At 38.3% G+C, this 21,978-nt stretch overlaps 1 protein-coding gene across 2 annotated transcripts in view; it reads right to left on the bottom strand.

Moving 5' to 3' along the window:
• vipr1b (vasoactive intestinal peptide receptor 1b) overlaps positions 1-21,978 on the bottom strand; it is a 63,823-nt gene that overhangs the window by 17,540 nt on the left and 24,305 nt on the right. For both annotated transcript variants that reach the window (XR_008393289.1, XM_053674727.1), the window contains exons 4-6: positions 12,312-12,412; positions 8,807-8,916; positions 2,487-2,631 (exon numbers count right to left, since the gene is read on the bottom strand). Coding sequence is in view for 1 of the 2 variants with exons in the window: in XM_053674727.1 (XP_053530702.1) it covers positions 2,487-2,631; positions 8,807-8,916; positions 12,312-12,412 (356 nt within the window). In the remaining variant the exon portion in view is untranslated. The remainder of the gene's footprint in view (positions 1-2,486; positions 2,632-8,806; positions 8,917-12,311; positions 12,413-21,978) is intronic.

Genomic DNA, 21,978 nt, shown 5'->3' with positions numbered 1-21,978 from the left:
AATGAATTCATAATGACTCTCGACTTCTTTCTACAAAATTTAAAAAGACCAAACTCAACTCCACAACAGAAGGCTCCAAAACTCCACTGGACGTGCCTTGTGATGTGTGCCTCTGAATTATTTTTTAGTCGGAACAAATGTTTCTGTCTCTAATTCTCTCTCCCTGAGGTGCTGCAAAATCAAGCCGAATCAGACGAGCACTCAAACACCCCCACAGCTCCGAGCTTCGTTCCTATTTCAATAATGAATCTCTCACAAACTTTTTTACCGGGAAACAGAAACACTCTGTGGTTTGGAGTGTGGAAACTGATTGATGCTTTCTGCATAGGGAATGTGATACAAATGGGCTCTGTCTGTAGTTCTAATGCACCCACATCATCTAAAATTGCTCCAAAAGCCTAGCTGAAACATGGCCTCCTGCTTCAGGTCCTCTTCCTGAAATGGATTTAAAAAGCTCTGGCTGGAGGTGAGGCCACGCACAGGGTGAAAACATGGTGAATCAGCCTCATTCTAGAGTTTTATCATGTGTTTAATATGACCCCATGCAGCAAATCGCCACATAATGGATTATTTTATAATACTCTTTTGGTAATGATCTGTCATCCTCCTAAGCTCCAGGCTTAACGTTGAAGGCACTGATAGTTCAACCTGTAACCCGTAACCTGGCAATTCTCTGATATATAATTCTCCTAATAATATTTCCTGTGCGCTAACTGAAATTATACCCCAGCTCCGCTGAATGCTCGAGCCTGATTGGTCAGAAAATTATTCATTTTACATAACGGCAGCTCTGACAGTAGTTCCGGCTGCAAGGTTTATATTAATGCACTTGTTCCAATATGTAATCGTTTCTATAGTAACAACTTGCACAGGGACTTGTATGGTGGACGCGACACATCAACTGATTTGAAAAATGTGTCTAATTGTTGATATGGTGAAGTTTTCTGAGAGGAGGCATTTATTTATTAACATTTTTGGAAGGAGGCTCCAGTGTCAGTGCTTTGTAACAGTAAAGATGTAACTTTATGCTTTCCAAGACAGGGAAATGTTCAAGTTAGAGGGCATTGCCGTGGTGAGGGAATGACTGTTTATAACTGATATAAAGTGATAACAGGAATGCGGTGGCGTGGGTGTGGGTGAGCGTTAGCTATGGACGTAGAGGAGGAGGTAACGTGTGATGATTCTCACCTGTATCTCATTACCGCCAGTTTACTTATTTGTGTCTCTTTTGTGCTTTCACAAACGAACTAACCTGTTTCAAAGGCGCGCTACAATATTAAATGTAACTCTAAACGTATACAAATTCAAATAGAACTGGAAAATTACATAGATGTATTTGGCCTTGCTCTCACGTTATCTCTATTCTGACATTGGTAAATTGAAGAAAACTGCTTGGACAAGCATTCCAGAGATAAGAAGGCTCGTGTTTCCTTGATCCAGTTTATTTATGTGAGTTATTCACATAAGCAGCTGAATCCTCTCACGAGATCTCCCGTGTTACTTTCTCTGTGCCGGTGGCTGTCTTTAAGGGGCTGTTTACAAATGCAGCTTCAATGTTAAATATTGTGACACATTTCTAAATACAGCTTTGTTCGTGTGGCGTTGAACAAAACTTTGCAGTGTCAGCGTTCCAAACTTGACCATAATGTCAACTCACACGAGTGGACTTGAGTGGAATTTAATAGGGCAAGCAAACCATGGGAAATTAGTGGGAGCCAGAAGCAATGATTAAAGAAGAAGCTATCATGAAGATGCAGAATTATTCAAATAAACAATGCTTTAAAATACTCAGGCACTCTGAGTAAAGGAGTAAGTGTTCTGTTGCATTGTGTGGACTTTACAGAACACAATAACAGCAGGGAGGCTGAAAGAAACTCTCGGTACTGTATACCCATCTATTTTCAAGCTTAAAAAAAAAAAAGCTATATAAAATCAGTTTGAAATACTAAAACACAAGGATGTAAAGTTTCAAAACAGATGCACCAGACTTAATATTTATAACATGACTCTGTTTAAAACTCTGATTTAAAATAGTGTGTAAAGGAAAAATGTTTTAATACAACCACATTTGAATGGATATAGGTAATAGGAAATTTAAACACTATTATTCAGTCTTACCCTTGCAAAGTCACATAACTGAAACCAGTATTAAAAGTTAAAAACAACAAGGGCAGGGTTACTGTAAAAACTACAATTAAATAAACACTTCTTTATCATATATCTCTCAGAAGAACATATCATTAATCAATTAAATCTCAATGCAAATAAGAGACGCTGCAAGATAAGTGATTGATGACTGCAGGTGACTGGATGAACACTGAATTTGAAAAATGCTGCAATGGACTTAGTAGTGAAGAGCTAGTGGACTTACTAGTGAAGAGCTAGTGGACTTACTAGTGAAGAGCTAGTGGACTTACTAGTGAAGAGCTAGTGGACTTACTAGTGAAGAGCTAGTGGACTTACTAGTGAAGAGCTAGTGGACTTACTAGTGAAGAGCTAGTGAAGCAGTCGTCCGACTCCTGAACGACATCGTAGAGGACGACGTCGTCTTTAATGAACAGCGAAATGGCTTTCAGGATGAAGGCCACAAACAGGTGCATGTGAATGTAATTCCTTGTGCAATGGAGTTTCCTGGGGAAATAAAACCAAGGATGTGCACGTGAGTCCGACAGAAATCTGACCCGTTTTAGACACTGTAGTTCATTGTAATGCCATGTTGTGAGTCTTACTACTGTCAGAAAATTCTATACAGAATTTTAAAGCACATTTATTACAAATTGTTCCAAAATAGTAAAAAAGTAAAACATCCTCATTAAGAGTTAAATAAGGGAGAACCAAAATAGGACAAGATACAAGCCAAAACCAGGCCCATTCTTCCAAATTGCTAACTTACAAAAAAAAAAAGAAATGACAAAAATCTCAGGAACTTATCATGAATGTGACATTTATATTAGATTTTTTTAGTTATCAAGGAACTAAAGGTATCGCTTGATGCATTACTGAAGTGTAGTAAAATGCCTATAAAGCATTGTTACCAAGTGATAAGCACATATAATCACTCATAGTCATAAGGTTTTATGAAACCATGGTTCTGATCTCTGCACTTTTATTTATTTAATTATTTTAATTATCTAATCTAATCTGTGTACAGTATTTTGCTCCCAAGCCTGTCAAAAAACAAACAAACAAACAAACAAACCAACAAACAAAAAACACACAGGATCTCACCCGATATAATCGACCTTGAAGTACATACATACAGAGAAACACTCCAACACTTCAAGTAGTCACTAGCCAGTGATCTTGAGTTCTGTCATGAGTATCTCACGATGTAAAATCCACAACAAGCCTAATAAATCATTCACTGATTTCCCACCAAGTTAGAGAACCAATAAATGTCTTACCTGTACAGCAAGCAAAAAGCTCTCACTCTGACACCTGTTTGCTTTCTCTCAAATCTTTCTCTCTCTTTCACCTGATTGGCTGCCATCTCTTGCCTGTCACTCTGTGGTCAGATTTCTTGCATGCCTAAAATTGGGCTGTGATGATATTTGATGTTATCTGAGCTGAGTGATTCAATTAATAATGTTTTTTTTTTAATGTTAAACCAAAGCTTTCATTAATCCTATACCAAAAACTTTTACAGTTTTGTTTTGATAGCCATCATGCAATCCTAATGACAAACAACAAAATGTTTACACCAATCAGACATTAAACAGGTGAATAACATTGATTATCTTGGTACAACGGTACCTGTCAAGGCGTGGGATATATTAGGCAGCAAGTGAACACTCAGTTCTCAAAGTTGATGTGTTGGAAGCAGGAAAAACTGTCATAAAAGCGTAACAACTTTGACAAAGGCCAAATTGTGATGGCTAGACGACTGGGTCGGAGCATCTCCAAAATGGCAGGTCTTGTGGGGTGTTCCCAGTATGCAGTGGTTAGTACCTACCAAAAGTGGTCCAAGGAAGGACAAGCGGTGAACCGCTGACAGGGTCATGGGCGCTCAAGGCTCATTAATGTGCGTAGGGAGTGAAGGCTAACCCGTCTGATCCGACTCCACAGAAGAGCTACTGTATCTCAAATTGCTGCAAAAGTTAATGCTGGCTCTGATAGAAAGGTGTCAGAACACACAGCGCATCGCAGCATCTGTGGGATGTGCCGGACAAACAAGTCCGATCCATGGAGGCCCAACCTTGCAACTTACAGGACTTAAAGGATCTGCTGCTAATGTCTTGGTGTCATATACCACAGCACACATTCAGCGGTCTTGTGGAGTCCATGCCTCAGAGCTATTTTTGCGGCACAAGGGGGACCCACACAATATTATGCGGGTGGTTTTAATGTTATGGTGTACAATCATGGTGAGTTGAATTACAGGCCTGGAGTGCAGTTTAATAGACATCTGACATTTATAACAATCCCAACTCATGCAAACTTGTAATTGTGCTGCCTAGAATAAGAATAAGAATAATTTGGTGCATGCTAAAGAGAATTATGGAGCTAGGATAATAAAGATTATGGTGGGTTTTTAATACGATGACAGCTTACGGTAAAGCAAATGAGGTAAGACAATAGCCTGAGTGCATGACATTTTTAGGTACGCAATTCGTACAATGATTTGTAGAAATGTTAACAATAACTCTTATCCTGAGCTGGCTGACTCCGGTGGTCTTTAATCCACAAAGTGCAGAAAAACAATGACTACCTGTGCCTCTTTATTTATCTGAAAAGCATCTGGCAGTTTGCTTAAACAGTGTTTTTCATCCGCCTGCTTGCTGAATGATCGCTGAGTGCAACGTTTTTATGGACTCTCGGCCATTCACTGAAGACCTGACATTCTGTAAAAGCAATGCACTAACACTATGCTAACAAATGAAGTCACTATGAAATTGAGGGTCATCACTAAAATGTTACATAATTCCAAAGACACAAACAATTCCAACAAGGATTTCATACAGATTCCTAAATCAGCAAATACATATTTTGTCACTGTTTTAAATCATATTTCATGTTACATTCTCTAATAATCCAAATAGATCCAAGTTAATTCAAATCAGCTGCTCATGTTATAAAAGCCAAGACAAAGAGATGAAACATTTCCTAATATAACACACTTATAGTGAGAAACCCTACAGTGCAAATTAAGCACTTGCATCTTGATTAGATTTTATAACGTGCAGTACTAAATGATTAGCTTGGCTCAGATATGCAGGATATTACAGCTAGATTCATCTTCTTGCTCTTACCATGCCAAGAGTTTTCACCATCCAAAGTTAAACAGGAGGCTATAAAACTAATATGTGTTCTGCTGCAGAATTGCAAGAATACTTGAAACTTAATTTGTTAAGCTTTGTTTTAGCCATGGTAGCCATACAGGAAGTAGAAAAATATATGATTACATTTTGTTACATGTTTTACAATCTGATTTGTAAAGGTTTTATGTCAAAGACACTTCCTGTTTACTGTGTGTTCTAGAGTTCCTGTTCCTGTTGTCTCCTGGTCTAACACCTTATGTATGTGTGGTTTTTTTTTTGTTCACCACTGTGCTTTGAGCAGTGTGTCGTTGTGTTCTTTACAAAGTCATATCTGTGTTGATGCAGAAATTCCAAACTGCTGATCAGTATCTTTCCGGTCTTGTTTCCTAATACCTTAACTCACTTTTCCTGCTCCTGAGTGGATCGCAAGTTCAAATCCTGTTGATGCCACAACCATCCATACCCGGAAGTTCAAGAGAGCAAGATTGGCCGTGTTCTCTGTGTAGGAGGAGTACATTGTCTCTCCCCGGTCAATCAGAGCGAGGGTGGGAATTGGCCAAGACCAAATTAGGAAGAAAATTGTATTCCTGTACACTCAGGTATTTTCTGTTTCTGACATCTGGCTGATCTTAGCCTGCGTTTCGGGCTACCCATTCTAACCCTGCCTGCAGGTACATCAAACATGTCTCTGAGACTGCAAACAATTCATGCTCCTATTATCTACACTACACAACTATACATCCATAAAGTAAAGTATTTGCGTGTCTCCTCTCTGATAAAACTCTTGCATCCAGATGCCTGTGAACCGAACCATAAATATAATGACTTTCTAGAGGTTTCCTTTTCCGATGAATCCAGATGTTTAGATCACACATGATGATATGATCACATCACTGGACCATGATTTATTTATAAACTACAGTATATATAAACTGTAAACTATAATTATGATATTGTGGCTTTTGCAATTATACAGTGAAGCTTTATACGCTACCAGTAGCTGTCACTTCACTGACCAATTTAATCAGCCTGCAGGATAATTACTCGTTCTTTTTAATTGTTTTTCTTCTAACAAGCTCTCAGTGAAGGCAGTATACAGACAAAGTAATAAAGATCTAAATTAAACCCCCCGAAAAAAAAATGTAAGACTCTCCTAAAGCAGCTGTTATTTTGGTTGCTCTAAGTACTTATAAATTATTTGTCTGTGTGTGCGGTCAAACCATTTTCCAAATGCAAAAAGCAACATCTGCTTGTATAATCCCTGAGATGTCTATCTGGATTCTTTAATTATCAGCCCACCTTTGAGTTTGTCTGAGGTATTTTGAGCCAGAAATCCTGTATGTTCAGAGGAACATGAAGGACAACAACCTCCAATCCGGATGGAAATAAATTTTAAAAAAAAGCATGGATTACCACGCCCATTCCCCGTTTAAAAGAAATACTGTCCAAATAAGCCTTATGAGAGTTACGCAAACTCCTTTTGAACTCTTGATCACTGGTGTGCACCTGAATTCATCCGACTGACTGCAACCAATTACTACTATGGAGCGGTAGGCTGTTCAGAGCCGGTGTATAGTGTACGATGAGCATGCCTTATATTTATAGTTCTCAAATATCCCTGGGGTTCTTCATTACAGAACGTTCTGCGACCTTCCAACTCACCAGTATGAAAAAGGGCAGGTATGAATCATCCTGAAAACACATTCCTTATACAAAATTGGGTATAGAAAGGTATGAAAGAAGTTTGATATGAAAGAAGCCATGGTTTGGCTTAGTAATAATAGTAATGCTACATTAACAGCAGAATTATGTCTACTATTCACATTGATTCTATTTGTTCATTATAGAATTGATTATTTTAAGAGAGCTTGGTTACTACCCCACAATTAGCAAAGCCTGCTGTGGTGTACTTGCATTTTTAATCATATATATTTTTACGTTTGCTGACAATGAGAGGATATGAATACGTTATGATTGTACTGAAATTTTTCCTCCTTCTAGCATCACCTTAGTTTGTGTGGAAATATTGCGATTGCCTGTAATCTGTCCTCTCTGCAACAGTGTTCCCTAATTCAGCGATATGTCTCGTCATTGGCTGATTGTGTTCACCTGTTCTGTGTTTCTCCTTGATAAGATATTTATTCCTTCTTGTTTCGCATTGCAAAGTCTTAGCGTTGTTTCTCTGTAGATTGTTTTGACTCTTGCTTGTGTTATGGTTTCTGAATATGGGGTATCCTTCTGTCCTTCTATGATGTTGTCTATATGTGTATTTATCCCTGATGTTTTCTGAATTTGCCTTAATAAATCCAAATAAAAACGCATGGCAAGGTGATGTAAATAAAACCACCCTAACACTAAAGTTAGGTACTTAAATTACTGTTCAAATCAGTGAATACTAGCTCATTTGTACTGTCTCCCAGTGGTGTCCTTAAAAGTCCACAAAATGTTTCTCTGTGGAGAAATCAAAGCAGTGGAGTCAAACAACAACAACAACAACAACAACAACGACGACACAGCATTCTGCAAGTCTACAAATGATTACATTTACAGCTTTGTTGGTGCATGTAATCTCCTCCAACGCAGCTCTGGTTCTGCTCTGTTGTGTTAAATTACACAGCTCAAACCTAATCATCAAAATGAGAGCCTGCGATGAACACTGTCATCCTGTAGGGTCTAGGTGATGAGCCGGCAGACACGATAAACAGTGTTTTGCAAATTTATCCTTAAAATCTCCCTGAAGGCCATGCAAACTCAACATTGAGCTGATCAGTGACATGTTAAGGCTGCATTAGCCTCCCGCCCCTGCACTGGAGGTGATTACAGACAGCATTACGATTGACTGAGCTGGGAAATCTGGTTTAAAGCCACATTAACAACGGCTAATTGGCATATGCTCTCAGGAAGTGCGTCTCCTGACCTCAGGAAAGTCTTCACGGTTTTATAATCATGCAGCGAGAACGTGAAAGAACAAAACAGAACAGAACGAATACAATCGGCCTAACAGTCTTCCACTGAAATGACATTATAGACAACAGAGTTGTTTTTAAATTCCGCAGAATCATTTTGTCTGATCAGCCCTAAACAAAAGTTGTCCTGCTGATAACTCACTTCTGCTTACAAGGTAAATATTTAAATCTGTATCTCATGTACACAGCATCGTTGTTGATCCTTCATGTCAGTTTTAAAAACACAGCGCAACTTTTATTTTGAAGGTAAAACATGACGTTAAAAAAACGTTAAAAACAATCTCGACCTGTCAGGAATCAAGATGTGTGTGCATACAAGCTGCTAATCTACTGAGATGGCTGTAACCAGTCAGGGATTATCAGGGGATTGTTCTCATTTGGGATTATTTTGTGCTTTAAATCGTCAGCGCGTGAAGTTTTTGACATGCGCTAACACGTAGTGCTATCTGTTTTATTCTCTCCTTTCCAGTCACAGCACGCTTGAGTAGACTAATTATGGACTACTAATTAAAAATCAATCAGCAAACCGTCATATAAACTCATGCAGAGTGTTTGTTTCAGCATTTGAAAGTAATTACTTACCTGAAGATGCACAGAATGATTATGGCCGTAGTCAGAGAGATGAGAGAAACGCTGTGTCCGATGGTGTAGCCGATCTTAACCGCCTGGTAGAAATTATGCTTAGAAGAGATCTAAAAGCAACACACAGTGCATTATGTGAAGTAATCTCTGTAGCTATTGGCTTTTAATCAAAGTGTAAATGATAATACGATTTTGTCAACAACCTAGTGAAAGACTGGAGGTCCATTTGAGGCCGTGAAAATCATTTCATATCAATCCAACTTATTTTTCAGTGTACAGTTGGATTCTGTGGGCCGGTTGCACCAGCTGGACGTACACCTGGTTGTAAGACTAGGCTGGACGTAAGATACGTAAACACAACCGTGAGCACTCACGGACGAGGTCGTGTGTGTGTGGCTTATGTTTAATCCTGCTCATTTTAGCCTGCACTTAAACTAGTATTGGTTATTATGCATAGCTACTGCATATACACATACTAATGATTTTTTTTTTTAGATTCCACTGCTTGCACAGTGAAATCAGGATGGAGCCAGAGAGGGCATGTACCATCAGGTGTACAGCAGCTGTGCTGTTTGCCTAGCCAAGAGAGTGCCTCTCCCAATGGAGGATTTGGGACCAGTGGAGGCAGAGGTGGAACAATTCAGAGAACAAGCCGCATAGGAGGATGTGACGGCTAATCTCATCAGAAGCAATATAATTCGATTCATCAGCCTATAAAAGAATTGCAGTAAGAATTGTCCCTGTTTTAATGCAAGAAAAATGTTTAAAATGTATTCATTTTGTTACATAAGTTTTTTTTTTTACATTTTTTTTGTTGTCTAAAAGCATGAGCAAAATTAATAGCAAAGTCAAGCTAAATGCAAAAACGGTTGCTGGCGTAATGTTTTTATTCATGAATGCAGGTGCATCTCAAGAAATTAGAATATCGTGGAAAAGTTCATTTTTTTCCGTAATTTAATTCAAAAAGTGGAACTTTCATATATTATAGATTCATTACACATAAAGTGAAATATTTCAAGCCTTTTTTTTGTTTTGTTTTAATCTCGATGACTGGTGTCTGATGAAATTTTGAGCATTTGATGTGTAAGAAAAACTAAGTCCTCTTCAGCTTCAACAACACCCTCGGCTTCTGTTGTAGAACGTTTCGGCATGGACGTGCATCGTCTACGCCGGGCGTAGCTGCGCCTAGTCGTAGTTTTCACAAGGCTGGGCTTAGCTACGTCCAGCTACGACCGAAAACTACGACTAGGCGCAGCTACACCCGGCGTAGACGATGCACGTCCATGCTGAAACGTTCTACAAAGGTGATAGTTGCCACGCCCTTCACGTTGCTATGGTTACAAGCTTAAATTTACTGGCGCCACTGACGTCTGGCAGATCATAACAGCGGCAGTCAATGAAGCAGAGGGTGTTGTTGAAGGCCTTACACACAACTTTTTTTTACGTCCAGCTGGTGCAACTGTCCCATGGGTGTTTAGTTGATTAGCTTGTTTCTCTTAGCAACTACTGACACTGGCGGTATTAGATCCTGCAACTCTTTTAACCCTGATATACTGTACACCTCTGACATGTACAGTACACTGCTACATTGGCTTATTCATTTTCCGACGTCATATTTTCTAAAGGACTTCATATCATTGTCATGCAAAACATATTTACATCTCATTTAAACATTCACATGGTATAAATATCAAAAGTAACATCAGTTCACCAAAAATGATTGTATCTCGCCGTGCTTATCGTATGCTGCTGTCAGTTTTCGCCCTAGTTCTTGTAAGAACGTATTAGGCTTCACTTAATTATTAGCCACTAAAGTAAACTGCAGACTCACTGAATAACTGCATCATTACTCACAATTACACAGAAGGGACATCAGTCGATGAGGTTGGCTCAACTAATTAAACACTTTTACTTTTAAGCTTGTTCACATAACTGAGTAATAACTTTCTTTTATTTAAGTTATGCACAGCCTTCAGGAAAAGCTTCGACGGACGTCATTCCGTCGGAAAAAAAACCTCAAACAAAATAAAATATAAAAATGAGCAGGAAGAATTCTTTAAAAAGCTCTGCGTAAGAGCTAGCAGTGTTCAGCAGGGATGTGTTTATTTATTTATTTATTCATTTGTTTAAATAAAGCTGCTGAGCTTAACTCCACTGACAATAGCAGGGTCAGAACACATTCGTCTGTCATATAAAAATACTGCCTTTTCCTGCTGTTGCCTGAGATAACATTATGATCTTCATCCATCATTCAGTACACCTTCCTAGCATATTTTCTCCCTCAAGATCTTTCTTTCCTATCTCGAAATATAATTCATGTGTAATTATTTCCCCTGGGTGCAGAACAGCTATATGATTCACCGCTATGTCTTGTGTGGAAATGTAAGATTTAACGTAAAGGTTTTGAAAAGGCTCGGCTTACTTGACAGACAGTGTGTGCACCGTTCCCTCATGGAACTTCCAATTCATATACTATGGTTCAAATAACATGTTATTTCAAAATGGTTAGGTTTAAAAGTTTGCATCCCCCCTTCTGAATGTGAATAACTTGTCTGTTTCTTTCGTAACCCTCTACACACTGTTCTAGACATATAGACGGCTACAAATTAGAGGCAAAAACAATATCAGTGAGCCCTCGTGTCCTGTGGATGGGGCGGAGTCATCCTAGAAGAGGCCACTCCCAAGATAGAAATGGTTCATCATAGCATAAAGGTGATCATCATCATTGTGATCTGTCTGTATCTACCATTTTAGATCAAGTCTAGAGACTGAGGGGGTCAAGACTACACTTCACTTTTAACCTGCCTTTGTGTTTATTTCATTGAATTTTTTTTTTAATTTATGCATTTTTAACATACTATTTTAAATAAATGAATGGCAAAATACAGGTTCACTTTATTTTTTCCCCCCCGTTCAAAATCAATGGGTAATGCAAACATTTAGCCTCAACTGTGTTTCTCCTGAACCGTTGAGAGGAAACGTCAATACAGCAATATGTATAAAGATATAAATGGCTTTGGCATAAAATGGTCATTTGTAACCTCCATCACAGAGCTGTATGAATCTAGGAGATGGCTCACCACTGAGGACCTGGCATTTCCTGGCAATATTTCTTGAGAATGCTTTGTTGTCAAGTGCTCAGTGTAATGGAGTATAATGTGTCACTTTGCTCTGTGCCAGGAGAGTGACAGGCGGCTAAAGAGCAGGAGATGAACTGCTGAGTCAGAATGAAAGAACATTAAAACTCAGCTGCTGAGGTGAAGGCCACGGTGAGGGAATGAAATATAAAGAAAAAGAAATGAGTTCCAAGCTGTGTGTGCGCATGGGCTCTCAGCATAATATCTCAAGATCGTAGAGGCAAAAGTGAATTTAATGTCTGAGGAGTATGAATATTTTATAAATATATATTTTTTAAATGTATGCACAATGTCAACTTTCTAAAAAAAAATTAAAAAAAAAAAAACACACACAAACAAACTGTATTTTGACAGACACTAGGACTTACATCATCAACAGTGCCATTAGGATTATACCCACAATTCTCAGAAATCATTATGGGGAGCACTTCAGTCCAGCCATCTGCTGTGCAAGTCTTGGAGAGATTACCTGAGTGACAGAGACAGAGTGGAGGACATGAACAACACTGACCATATATATATATATATATATATATATATATATATATATATATATACACACACACACACACACACATTAACAGAAATGTATTTATTGTTTATTCTGTGTATTCATAAAATGAAGACGGGCGTGTTTTCTAAATTAAACACACACACAATGTGTCAGTTTCTTCCACTGAGTTGAATCAGTCCTGTTCTGGACAATGTCTTCAACCAAACTGATTAAGTCTTGTACTGTACAATGTATTGTACAGAACTGAATCATTCTGGTTCTGGACATTTTCCTCTATAGAACTGAAGCGTTCCTGTTCTAGATTTTGTCTTCTTCTGAACTGAATCAGTCCTGTTTTCAACATAACCGAATCAGTTGTCCTCAACCGAAACAAATCTGACTTCTGTGCAAGGTCATTTACTGAACTGAATCAGTCCTGTTCTGTACAGTGTCGTCTTTTGAATTGAGACAGTCCTGTTCTGGATAATGTTTCCTACCAAAGTCAATTAGTGCTTTTCTGGACAATGTCTTCTACTGAACTGAATAAGCCCCTTGATAATGTTTTCTTATAAACCTGAATCAGTCTTGTTCTGGACGGTGCCTAATTTATTCTGAAATAAATTAGTCCTGTTCTAGACAGTGCCTTCTATAGAACTGAATCAATCCTGTTCTAGATATTGTCTTCTTCTGAACTGAATCAGTACTGTTCTGGATAATGTCTCCAACAAAACTGAATCAGTTGTCCTCAACTGAAAATAATTTGACTGTGCAGGGTCCTTTTCTGAATTTAATCAGTCCAGTTCTCTACAATGTCTTCTTTTGAATTGTACCATTCCTGCTCTGTACAATGTTGGCTTTTGAATCAAAGCAGTCCCTAGCTGCATAATGTCTCCTTTTGAATTGAGACAGTCCTGTTCTGGATCATGTCTCCTACCAAACTCAATTAGTGCTTTTCTGGACAATGTCTTCTACTGAACTGAATAAGTCCTGTTCTGGATCATGTCTCCTACCAAAATCAGTTAGTCCTGTTCTGGACAATGTCTTCTACTGAACTGAATAAGCCCCTCAATAATGTTTTCTTATGAACTTGAATCAGTCCTGCTCTGGACAGTGTCCACTTCTGAAACGAATCAGTCCCGCTCTTGTCACTTCTGGAATGAATCGGTCCTTTTCGGGCTAACCTTTTCCTTTCGACTGAACCAAATTTGATTTAATGATCAGTACAAGACTGAAGAGATGCTTGAGATTGAAAAAGAAAACAACTTGGAAAAAAAAAATGAACTGCAATGCAAAAACCTTATAAGTCCAAAGAACTTGGTTCAAACTTCTTTCATTCTACAAGCTGTTTCTGGCTTTTGCCTCTCTTAAGTACATCCTCTGTGCTCCAGCCTCTGATAATACTCAAAGAGTGAAACAGGAGTCAGATTACATCTAAGATCCGGCTGCATGAGCCATAATGAAACAGCTTTATTGTTTCATCTCCAGACTTAAATCACATGTCACAGCTTCCTGTACTTTCAGCCACACCTCCACACTGAGTGAACATTTTGACATTTTGAGTAAATAACATGAAGTTTAGTCAAGAGGGAACGTCAAGAGGGGATCTAACAGTTATTTATCTAGAACCATCTGCATGGTGTGAAATATGGCAGGACGATATTACTAAAAATGGATTACATCATGTTTTATCGACCAAATATTCGATGCGATATCTTAAATGAACAGTTTGTTTAGGTTTTCTTTGAAACAAATATACAGTAATGTAATTAAGTAGGGTTTTGTGTGTACTTTTACAATGATGTCAGCTACGTAACAGTGGAAATGTTAAAACTGGGTGTGCTCTGCTTCATTGTTCCTGACCAGGGCCAAAAAATGAAGAAAAGCAGAGACAGTCTTAATGCAGCTGTGATGACAAATGTGTACTAGAGTTAATCATTTGCTGGATTGTCTTGCCAAGGGAATGGGGGGGGGGGGGGGGGGGGGGGGTGATGACAAAAACATGCAAGATTGAGTTTGAAAGAAATACTACATCTTATAACATTAAGCACAGTGGAGTACGATTTACAAACTTCAGCCCATATTCACATTTGGCAACTAAAGTCACCCACACTACTTTAAAAGTCATACACAGGAAAAGTCATCCACATTACCAAGTGATTTCCTGTTTGCTCTTGAGAGTTTAAGCTGTTAAATCAAGGTCCAGCCTTCAAGCCATGAAAAACTGGGTGATAAAAAAATACAGGCTGATAAAGCACATCGCATTTTATTCTGTGCGCTTTAGCATAAAAGCATTAAAGGAAAAGTACCTTTACACTAATATACCGTCAGTCCTGACAGACAAGATAACACAAGCCTTCAATCAATTTTAGCACAGCCAAAAGTCTCAGAATAAACGTTGACAGGCTGATAAGTAATTAACAGTATCTTAGTATTAAGTGGCATTCATCGTGAGAAAATAACCATATTTATCTTTAATCTTGGGGACCTTCTGTCATCCTTTCCGTGACACAGAGTGAGGAGTGTATTTTCTCAGATAGACTTTGTATAATAGCACTGTATGATTTTTGATTGCTTTAATTAAGTAAGGAATAACCCACTGCAGACCATGCTGTCATATGAAAATAATGCACGTTGGGGGGTGTGTATGCGGCACGATGTGAAGCGTGAACCCCCACAGAGTGCATTATTTTCATATTACAGCAGGGTCTAGAGTGGGTTATCGTGCTTACATCACAGCGTTTTGCCAATGAATATAATGCTTAATTTATTAAAGTATAAAACTGTGCACTTTTTAATGGTTATAGCTAGATTTAATGTTGTGGAATGTTCGAGAGACAAGTTAATTCCTGTTCTCACTTACATTATAGTCCTCACCAGCCTCTCCCTCCCTCCCTCCCTCCATCTCTCTCTCTCTCACACACACACACTCTCTCTCTATCTCTCACACTCTCTCAAAACACAGCCTGTCATTTTACCAAGTAACTGGAAAGCATAAACTTCTCTCTGTCCTGAAGACGTTTCCGAGCTGGGAAACTTTGACTGTTACAAAGCACTTACAACCAAGACTCCATAAATGTTAAATAAATGTTTCCTAATAAAAAAAAAAAAAACATCACTAAACCATTGATTACACTGTATGTTTTACTGTATTAAACAACACTTTTTTTTTTTAACCCTGTGTATGAGCTGTTGCTATAGAAACAATAACGTATTAGAACGAGTACATTAATATTAACCTATCCTTCATGTTACAGCCAGAACTACTGTACAATGTTGATTGAAAAGTTTACCAGAATGGAAAGCCACTGCAATGTTGTTGTTGTTGTTGTTTTTTGTTCAGTCTGGTTATTGATAAACTTATTTACTACTTGGAATTAACGCTACAAAAAGCATTGGGCAGTCAATAGTGGCAAATACAGCTTAATTAGAATGTCAGGGCTAATTTTAAACCCACTAACAGGCATGGTCAGTGGCCGTAAACAGGAAACACACACACACACGCACAAGCACACACACACACACACGCATGCATGCAGACACACACACACACATGCACGCACGAACGCACACATGCACACACACACACACATACACCCGCAAACATGCACGCATACACACACGCACGCATGCACAAACACACACACTATTGCAGGAGAATATCCATTAACACCAGATTACTGATTCATGTGTGATGAGAGTGTGAAAATCTGAGCACATATTCCAGACAGGAAACATTCATTTTGGACTCTACACAAGAAATGAAAAGTCTTGCCCCATGATGAACATTTTATCTGGATAAAATGAATCAGAACAGCTCATGAGTCATCTATCAGATATCCCCAGAAGAAGCTGAAATAAAATGACATCACCACCAATCTACACTGTCTGCAAAAACATCATTATTTGAATATTTAATCATTTATTTTGCTCTATATCCCAAAGTATCTCTCTCTCTCTCTGTCTCTCGCTCTCTCCCTCCATCCCTCCCTCCAGCCCTCCCTTTATAAGATTCCAAATCTGCAGTTATGGCAGAATTTGTGCTTTCTTGATTACGGACAAGCATGTACATGTCTTAACACATGATTAAACCATTATGAATTGAATCAAAGATTAAAAATAAATAATTTATGGGAACGAAAAATCAAAGACGACATCATTAAGCAAACCTTAAGTTTACCCAAACAAATATGTGCACCGTTTGCTTATCAACGATACTGTATTTAGTGTAGATGTGAATGAATCCTACATGCACAATACTTCCTTCACTTATTTTTTTATCCCTTTTTTTCTTATTTTATTCCCATTTACTTTCTTTACTCCGAAGCCAGAGAGACCCTTTAATTCACTAATCCTGACTAACAAACAGCTGACAGCCATTTAAAGTGCAAAGTCCATTCAAATCTACAAAATAGGCATGATTTTTGGTTAATCATGTTTTAATTATTAACTTATTGCAGGAAAAGAATACGGACACAGCAATTAAGGGGCCAAGCACTTTCTGACCCCCACCCCTCAGCGACAGAGACCATAAGCCACTGGGACCATCACTGTTTGTTCCCATGGAGAACCTAAGTGTGATGGCAATACGTTAAGCCGTTGCTGAGATATGGCCTCACTTTCCGTTTACCATCTTCACAAACATTTTTGTGTGTTTCTAGGAAAGACACAAAAATGGTTTTGTTTGATTGGATTCAAAATGGCCTGTTTTGCAAACCATAAATTGGTTACATCAAGAACACTCGGCATCTGCTAGGGAATCATTACAAGTTCAAAAGTAATGAGCATTTTGACTAATTAGCGAAATCTCCACAAGTTATTTCAGGAATAGTGCTCTGGTGTTTTTACAAGTTTAAGCTGACCAAGGCACCTTTGCAAAAAGTTGGGACAGTATGGAAAATGCTAATAAAAACAAACAGGAGTGATTTGTAAATGTACTTTGACTTGTATTTAAACAAAAAACGTATAAAGACAAGGTATTTGATGTTTTACCTAATCAACTGCATAGTTTTGTGTTTTTTTAATAAATGCTTATTTTGAAATTGATGTATGCAACATGTTCCAAAAATTTGGGACAGGGGCAATTTAGGACTAATAGCGATGTGTCAAGTTGAAATAAGTAGGCAATCGTCTAACTAGGCCTCCAACGTCTAACTAGACGTCAATGTCTTAAAAACCGTCATGGATGGATGGTCTGTAATGGATATCCTGACATGGGCTCTGGAATACTTTGGTAAACCTTTGTCACACAACATCATTCGCCGCTGCATCCACAGATATAAGTTAAGGCTTTACTATGCAAAACAGAAGCCACACATCAACACTGTCCAGAAGCGCCGCTGATTTCTCTGGGCTCAGTCTCATCTGAGATGGACAGCAGCACAGTGGAATCGTGTTTTGTGGTCCGACGAGTCAACATATAGAAATAGTTTTTGGGCATAACAGCCGTCGTGTTCTCCGGGCCAAAGAGGAAAAGGACCATCCAAGCTGTTATCAGCGTCAGGTTCAAAAGCCAGCGTCTATCATGGTATGGGGGTGTGCCAGTGCCCATGGCATGGGTAACTTGCACATCTGTGGAGGCAGCATTAATGCAGAAAGATTTGTACGCATTTTGCAGCAACATACGCTGCCATCTAGAGCAGAACAACGCCAAACCACATTCTGCCCAGATTACAAGCCCATGGTTGCGTAAGCAGGGAGTGCAGGTGCTAGCATGGCCTGCCTGGAGTCCTGACCTGTATCCGATTGAGTATGTGTCACTCATTATGAAGCGTAAAATAAGGCAACAAAGATCCCGTACAGTTGCACAGCTGAAGAAATACATAATGGATGAATGGGGGCTTAATAAGTGTCATTAAAAGAAAAGGTGATGTCCCACAGTGGTAAACAGTCGACTGTCGCAACTTTTACGGAGTGTATATTTTCCAAAAATAACTGAAATTCACAAAGTAATGTAATATAACATCAAATAACATGTTAATAATGTGTTTTCAATATAGTACAGGGTGCACTGAGTTTTCAAATGACTCTTTTTATTGTTTTTTGTTTTTTTTGTATTTTCCATACTGTCCCAACTTTTTCGGAATTGGGGTTGTATGATCTCTGTGTTGAGCCTCACCACTAAAATTTTTATGTTAAAAAAAAAAGTCCTTGGCATGTTTGTTATAGCAATGAGTGTTTTTACTAGACAGTGATTTTCAGAAGTCAAACTTCAAAGTCAAACACACACACCCAACGCACCACGTCTGATCCACGTGGATGGTGATTAAGCTAATTGAGAATGACTTTCTCAAAGTGCAGAGGAAGGCACTAGGAAGCTTTTTAAGTAAAAAAAAAAAAAACAACCAACAACTTTAAAATAGAAACTTGTGTGGAATGTGTGGAATGTGGACTTTTGCCTGCTCTCAATCTGAAATATTACATAGTAGAATTTAGTCACAGAGAGTCAGGCACTGCATTCGAAAAAGCAGCAGGAATTCAATAAATAAATGAATAATCATGACAGGCTTATTACAACCCAAAACCTTCAGCCATCCATCGACAGATAAGCTACGTATGACGCAGGGAATCGTTATTTAAAGTGGTTTGCTGCTAATTAGACTTTCAGATGTTTTTAAAAACAAAAACCGAGCACCAAATTCCAGCGTTCCTCAAATACGATACCAAACAAAGACTTTTTTTTGCATATGTGCGCAAGCATACCTATTTCGTTCAAGCATCTGCATTGGTGCTACGTTTGAATTGTAGGCTCGGATCTATTTTATTCACACTTAAGTGATAATTATTTAGCAATAACATTCTGACAGCTGAACATGAGTGCAGATCTGTACACTGCTGAATGAATGAGCTAATGGAACACTGCGCATCATTAATCAGAGCAGTGAGAATTAACTGAGACATACTGTGTAAGATGCTATCGGAAATATCAGAAAAGATCTTCGCTGTTACTTAAGGAATGATAATGATGTGACTGATAAGCGATTTGCCAACGATTACAATGTTTCTTTTATTAATGAACAACACCATGATTTTTATTTCCTGTTCTCACCTACTTTAGAGCTGCGATAAACCGTCTCTCACGTCTCTCTCTCTCTCTCTCTCTCTCTCCCTCCCTCCCTCCCTCCCTGTCATTTTACCGAGAACCCAGAAAGGAAACTCCTCCGTCCTCAAGACTTTCCAGTGCTGGGAAACCTCACCGGTTACAAAGTGCTTACACTCGAGACTCCTTCCATAAATGTTAAATAAATGTCTCCTAATAAAAACATCACCGCATCAATAATGATATATTTTACTTTGTTAAACAGCAACATGTTTTATTTATCAGTTTATTTTTAGTCTTAGATTATATGCCGCGTCCTTGTGTGTGAGCTGTTACTAGAGTTGGGGTACTTGATCTCTTTTGGACCTTTTGGAAATTTTTCCGACTACAGTCGAATCCGCGTCATGTGCAACATGAAAAGAAAGTCAAAAAATAAGCAACTTAAAATTAAGAAATTAATTAATAAGAAAGTCATTAATGTCTCCCTGCCTGACTTGCCTGAGCGTGCGAGTACCGAATTGAGTTCTCTTTAGCGGCTTATTACGCGTGGACGGTCAAATAAATACACGCACATCATGTCGAAAAGCAGGTCTGCCGAGTATTCATGCAAACACAGTGGGTTATGTCTTAAGTGAATGTAAAGCGTTGGGGGAAATATCGTCGGTGTGTCAATACATTATATTGGATCTGTGCATTAAGTCGTAAAGTGACGGAAATCTAATAAACCTGCTGCTGTCAGTGTCATTAATGTTAACGGGCTGGCTGTGGGTCAGGTGGTAGAGCGGGTTGTTCACTAATCGTACGGTTGGCGGTTCGATTCCCGGCCCACGTGACTCCACATACCGAAGTGTCCTTGGGGAAGACACTGAACCCCGATATGCTCCCGATTGCAAGTTAGCGCCTTGCATGGCAGCTCGGCTACCGTTGGTGTGTGTGTGTGAATGGGTGAATGAGACACAGTGTAAAGCACTTTGGATAAAAGTGCTATATAAGTGCGTCATTTCATTTTTAATCGAGAAACAAAGAGAAAATCCCTCACTCGCTCATTTGACTGATTAACTTCAGTACATTTAATAACATTTCTATCCTATTTTATTCTATTTTTTAAAATAATGTCTATTTTATTTTACATTTAATTGTGTTATTAAATTTCTGTAGTATTTCTTACTCGAATACTACTGATAGACCTACCTGACGCGTATCGTACGCGTATCGTTATCATGAAATAAGATTGCAGTCATATCACCCAGCCATAAACATTACCATCTGGTGATTCCAGTCTTAAATTTCTCGCAAAATATGAAATGTACTTCTTAAAGTAGTAAATATCATAAACCCTGCTGATAGGGATTTTTTGATTTTTCATTTTAGGAATTAAAATTTAGTTACAAGAACAGAACTGTGTTCAGAAATGAGTTTGTTGTTGTGATTCATAGACAGATTAAAAGCAGAAATAAAGCATGAAGCTTGTTGTTATGACCTGCTTTTAAATGTAATGCTACTCTGTACTCTCTCTCTCTCTCTCTCTCTCTCTCTCTCTCTCTCTCTCTCTCTCTCTCTCTCTCTCTCTCTCTCTCTCGCTCTGCCTATATAACTGCAGGGGAGACGCATCAAATCATTGAAATGTCAACTCGAACTGGAGGACACCATATAGTGTGATACAATAACAAAACAGATTAATTTATATTTTCATACACTTGTAATATATAAAAAATTCTACATATACCTCTATATCCCTTTTTTTTCTTTGAAACCATTGTTTGATAGGAAACTAGTTGAGGTGCTGATGACATGAAATAAAATATTAAATGCCAACGGAAGATGTAATAGTGGGATATTTTTGTGTTACTTTTATGTTCCCATTGGTTTGTGAAGGTTAAAATGTTCATTTAACAGCTCAGTGTTGAGTTTACAATTGCAATTTCAAATCTTATTTCAATTTAATTACTTTCTGGACTCGACTCGGACTCGGCCATTAAGGACTCGGACTTGAGTCCGACTCTGCCCCTTTTGTACTCGGACTCGATCGGTTAAGGACTATAACCAGTGTTTACTTGTCTGCTGTACTGTGGTTGAACTGTCACTTGTGAAATTACAATCTATTAGCTGCCACTTTCTGTTCAGTAGAACACTCACATTTTCTTGCGTGTACCTGTAGTTTTTAAGTGTGCTGTTGCTGAATTGTTTAGCATGGATTTGTACGACTGTAACATGATACTTCTGTGCCAGTATAAAAACCTATTGAACATACTTACACTTCAATCACAATTATAAGTGTAGCCATTTGTACATTGCGTACACGTTATCTAAAAATATGTTTAAAAAATGGGCTTTTAACGCATTAGTCATACACTGCAACACTTTCTGAAAGAAATGTCCAAGAAGTGAATTCCAAGCATGAATTTTAGTAAACTTAAAAATTACAATCAAATTTAACTTAAAATATATTACAACTTCCGGATATTAAATATGCCTTTAGTGCATTGTTATAGTGATCATTTTGAGC

The sequence above is a fragment of the Ictalurus punctatus genome, chromosome 23, assembly GCF_001660625.3.
Source record: "Ictalurus punctatus breed USDA103 chromosome 23, Coco_2.0, whole genome shotgun sequence".
NCBI classification, from domain to species: domain Eukaryota; kingdom Metazoa; phylum Chordata; class Actinopteri; order Siluriformes; family Ictaluridae; genus Ictalurus; species Ictalurus punctatus.
This window is presented reverse-complemented; position numbering and strand designations above follow the sequence as displayed.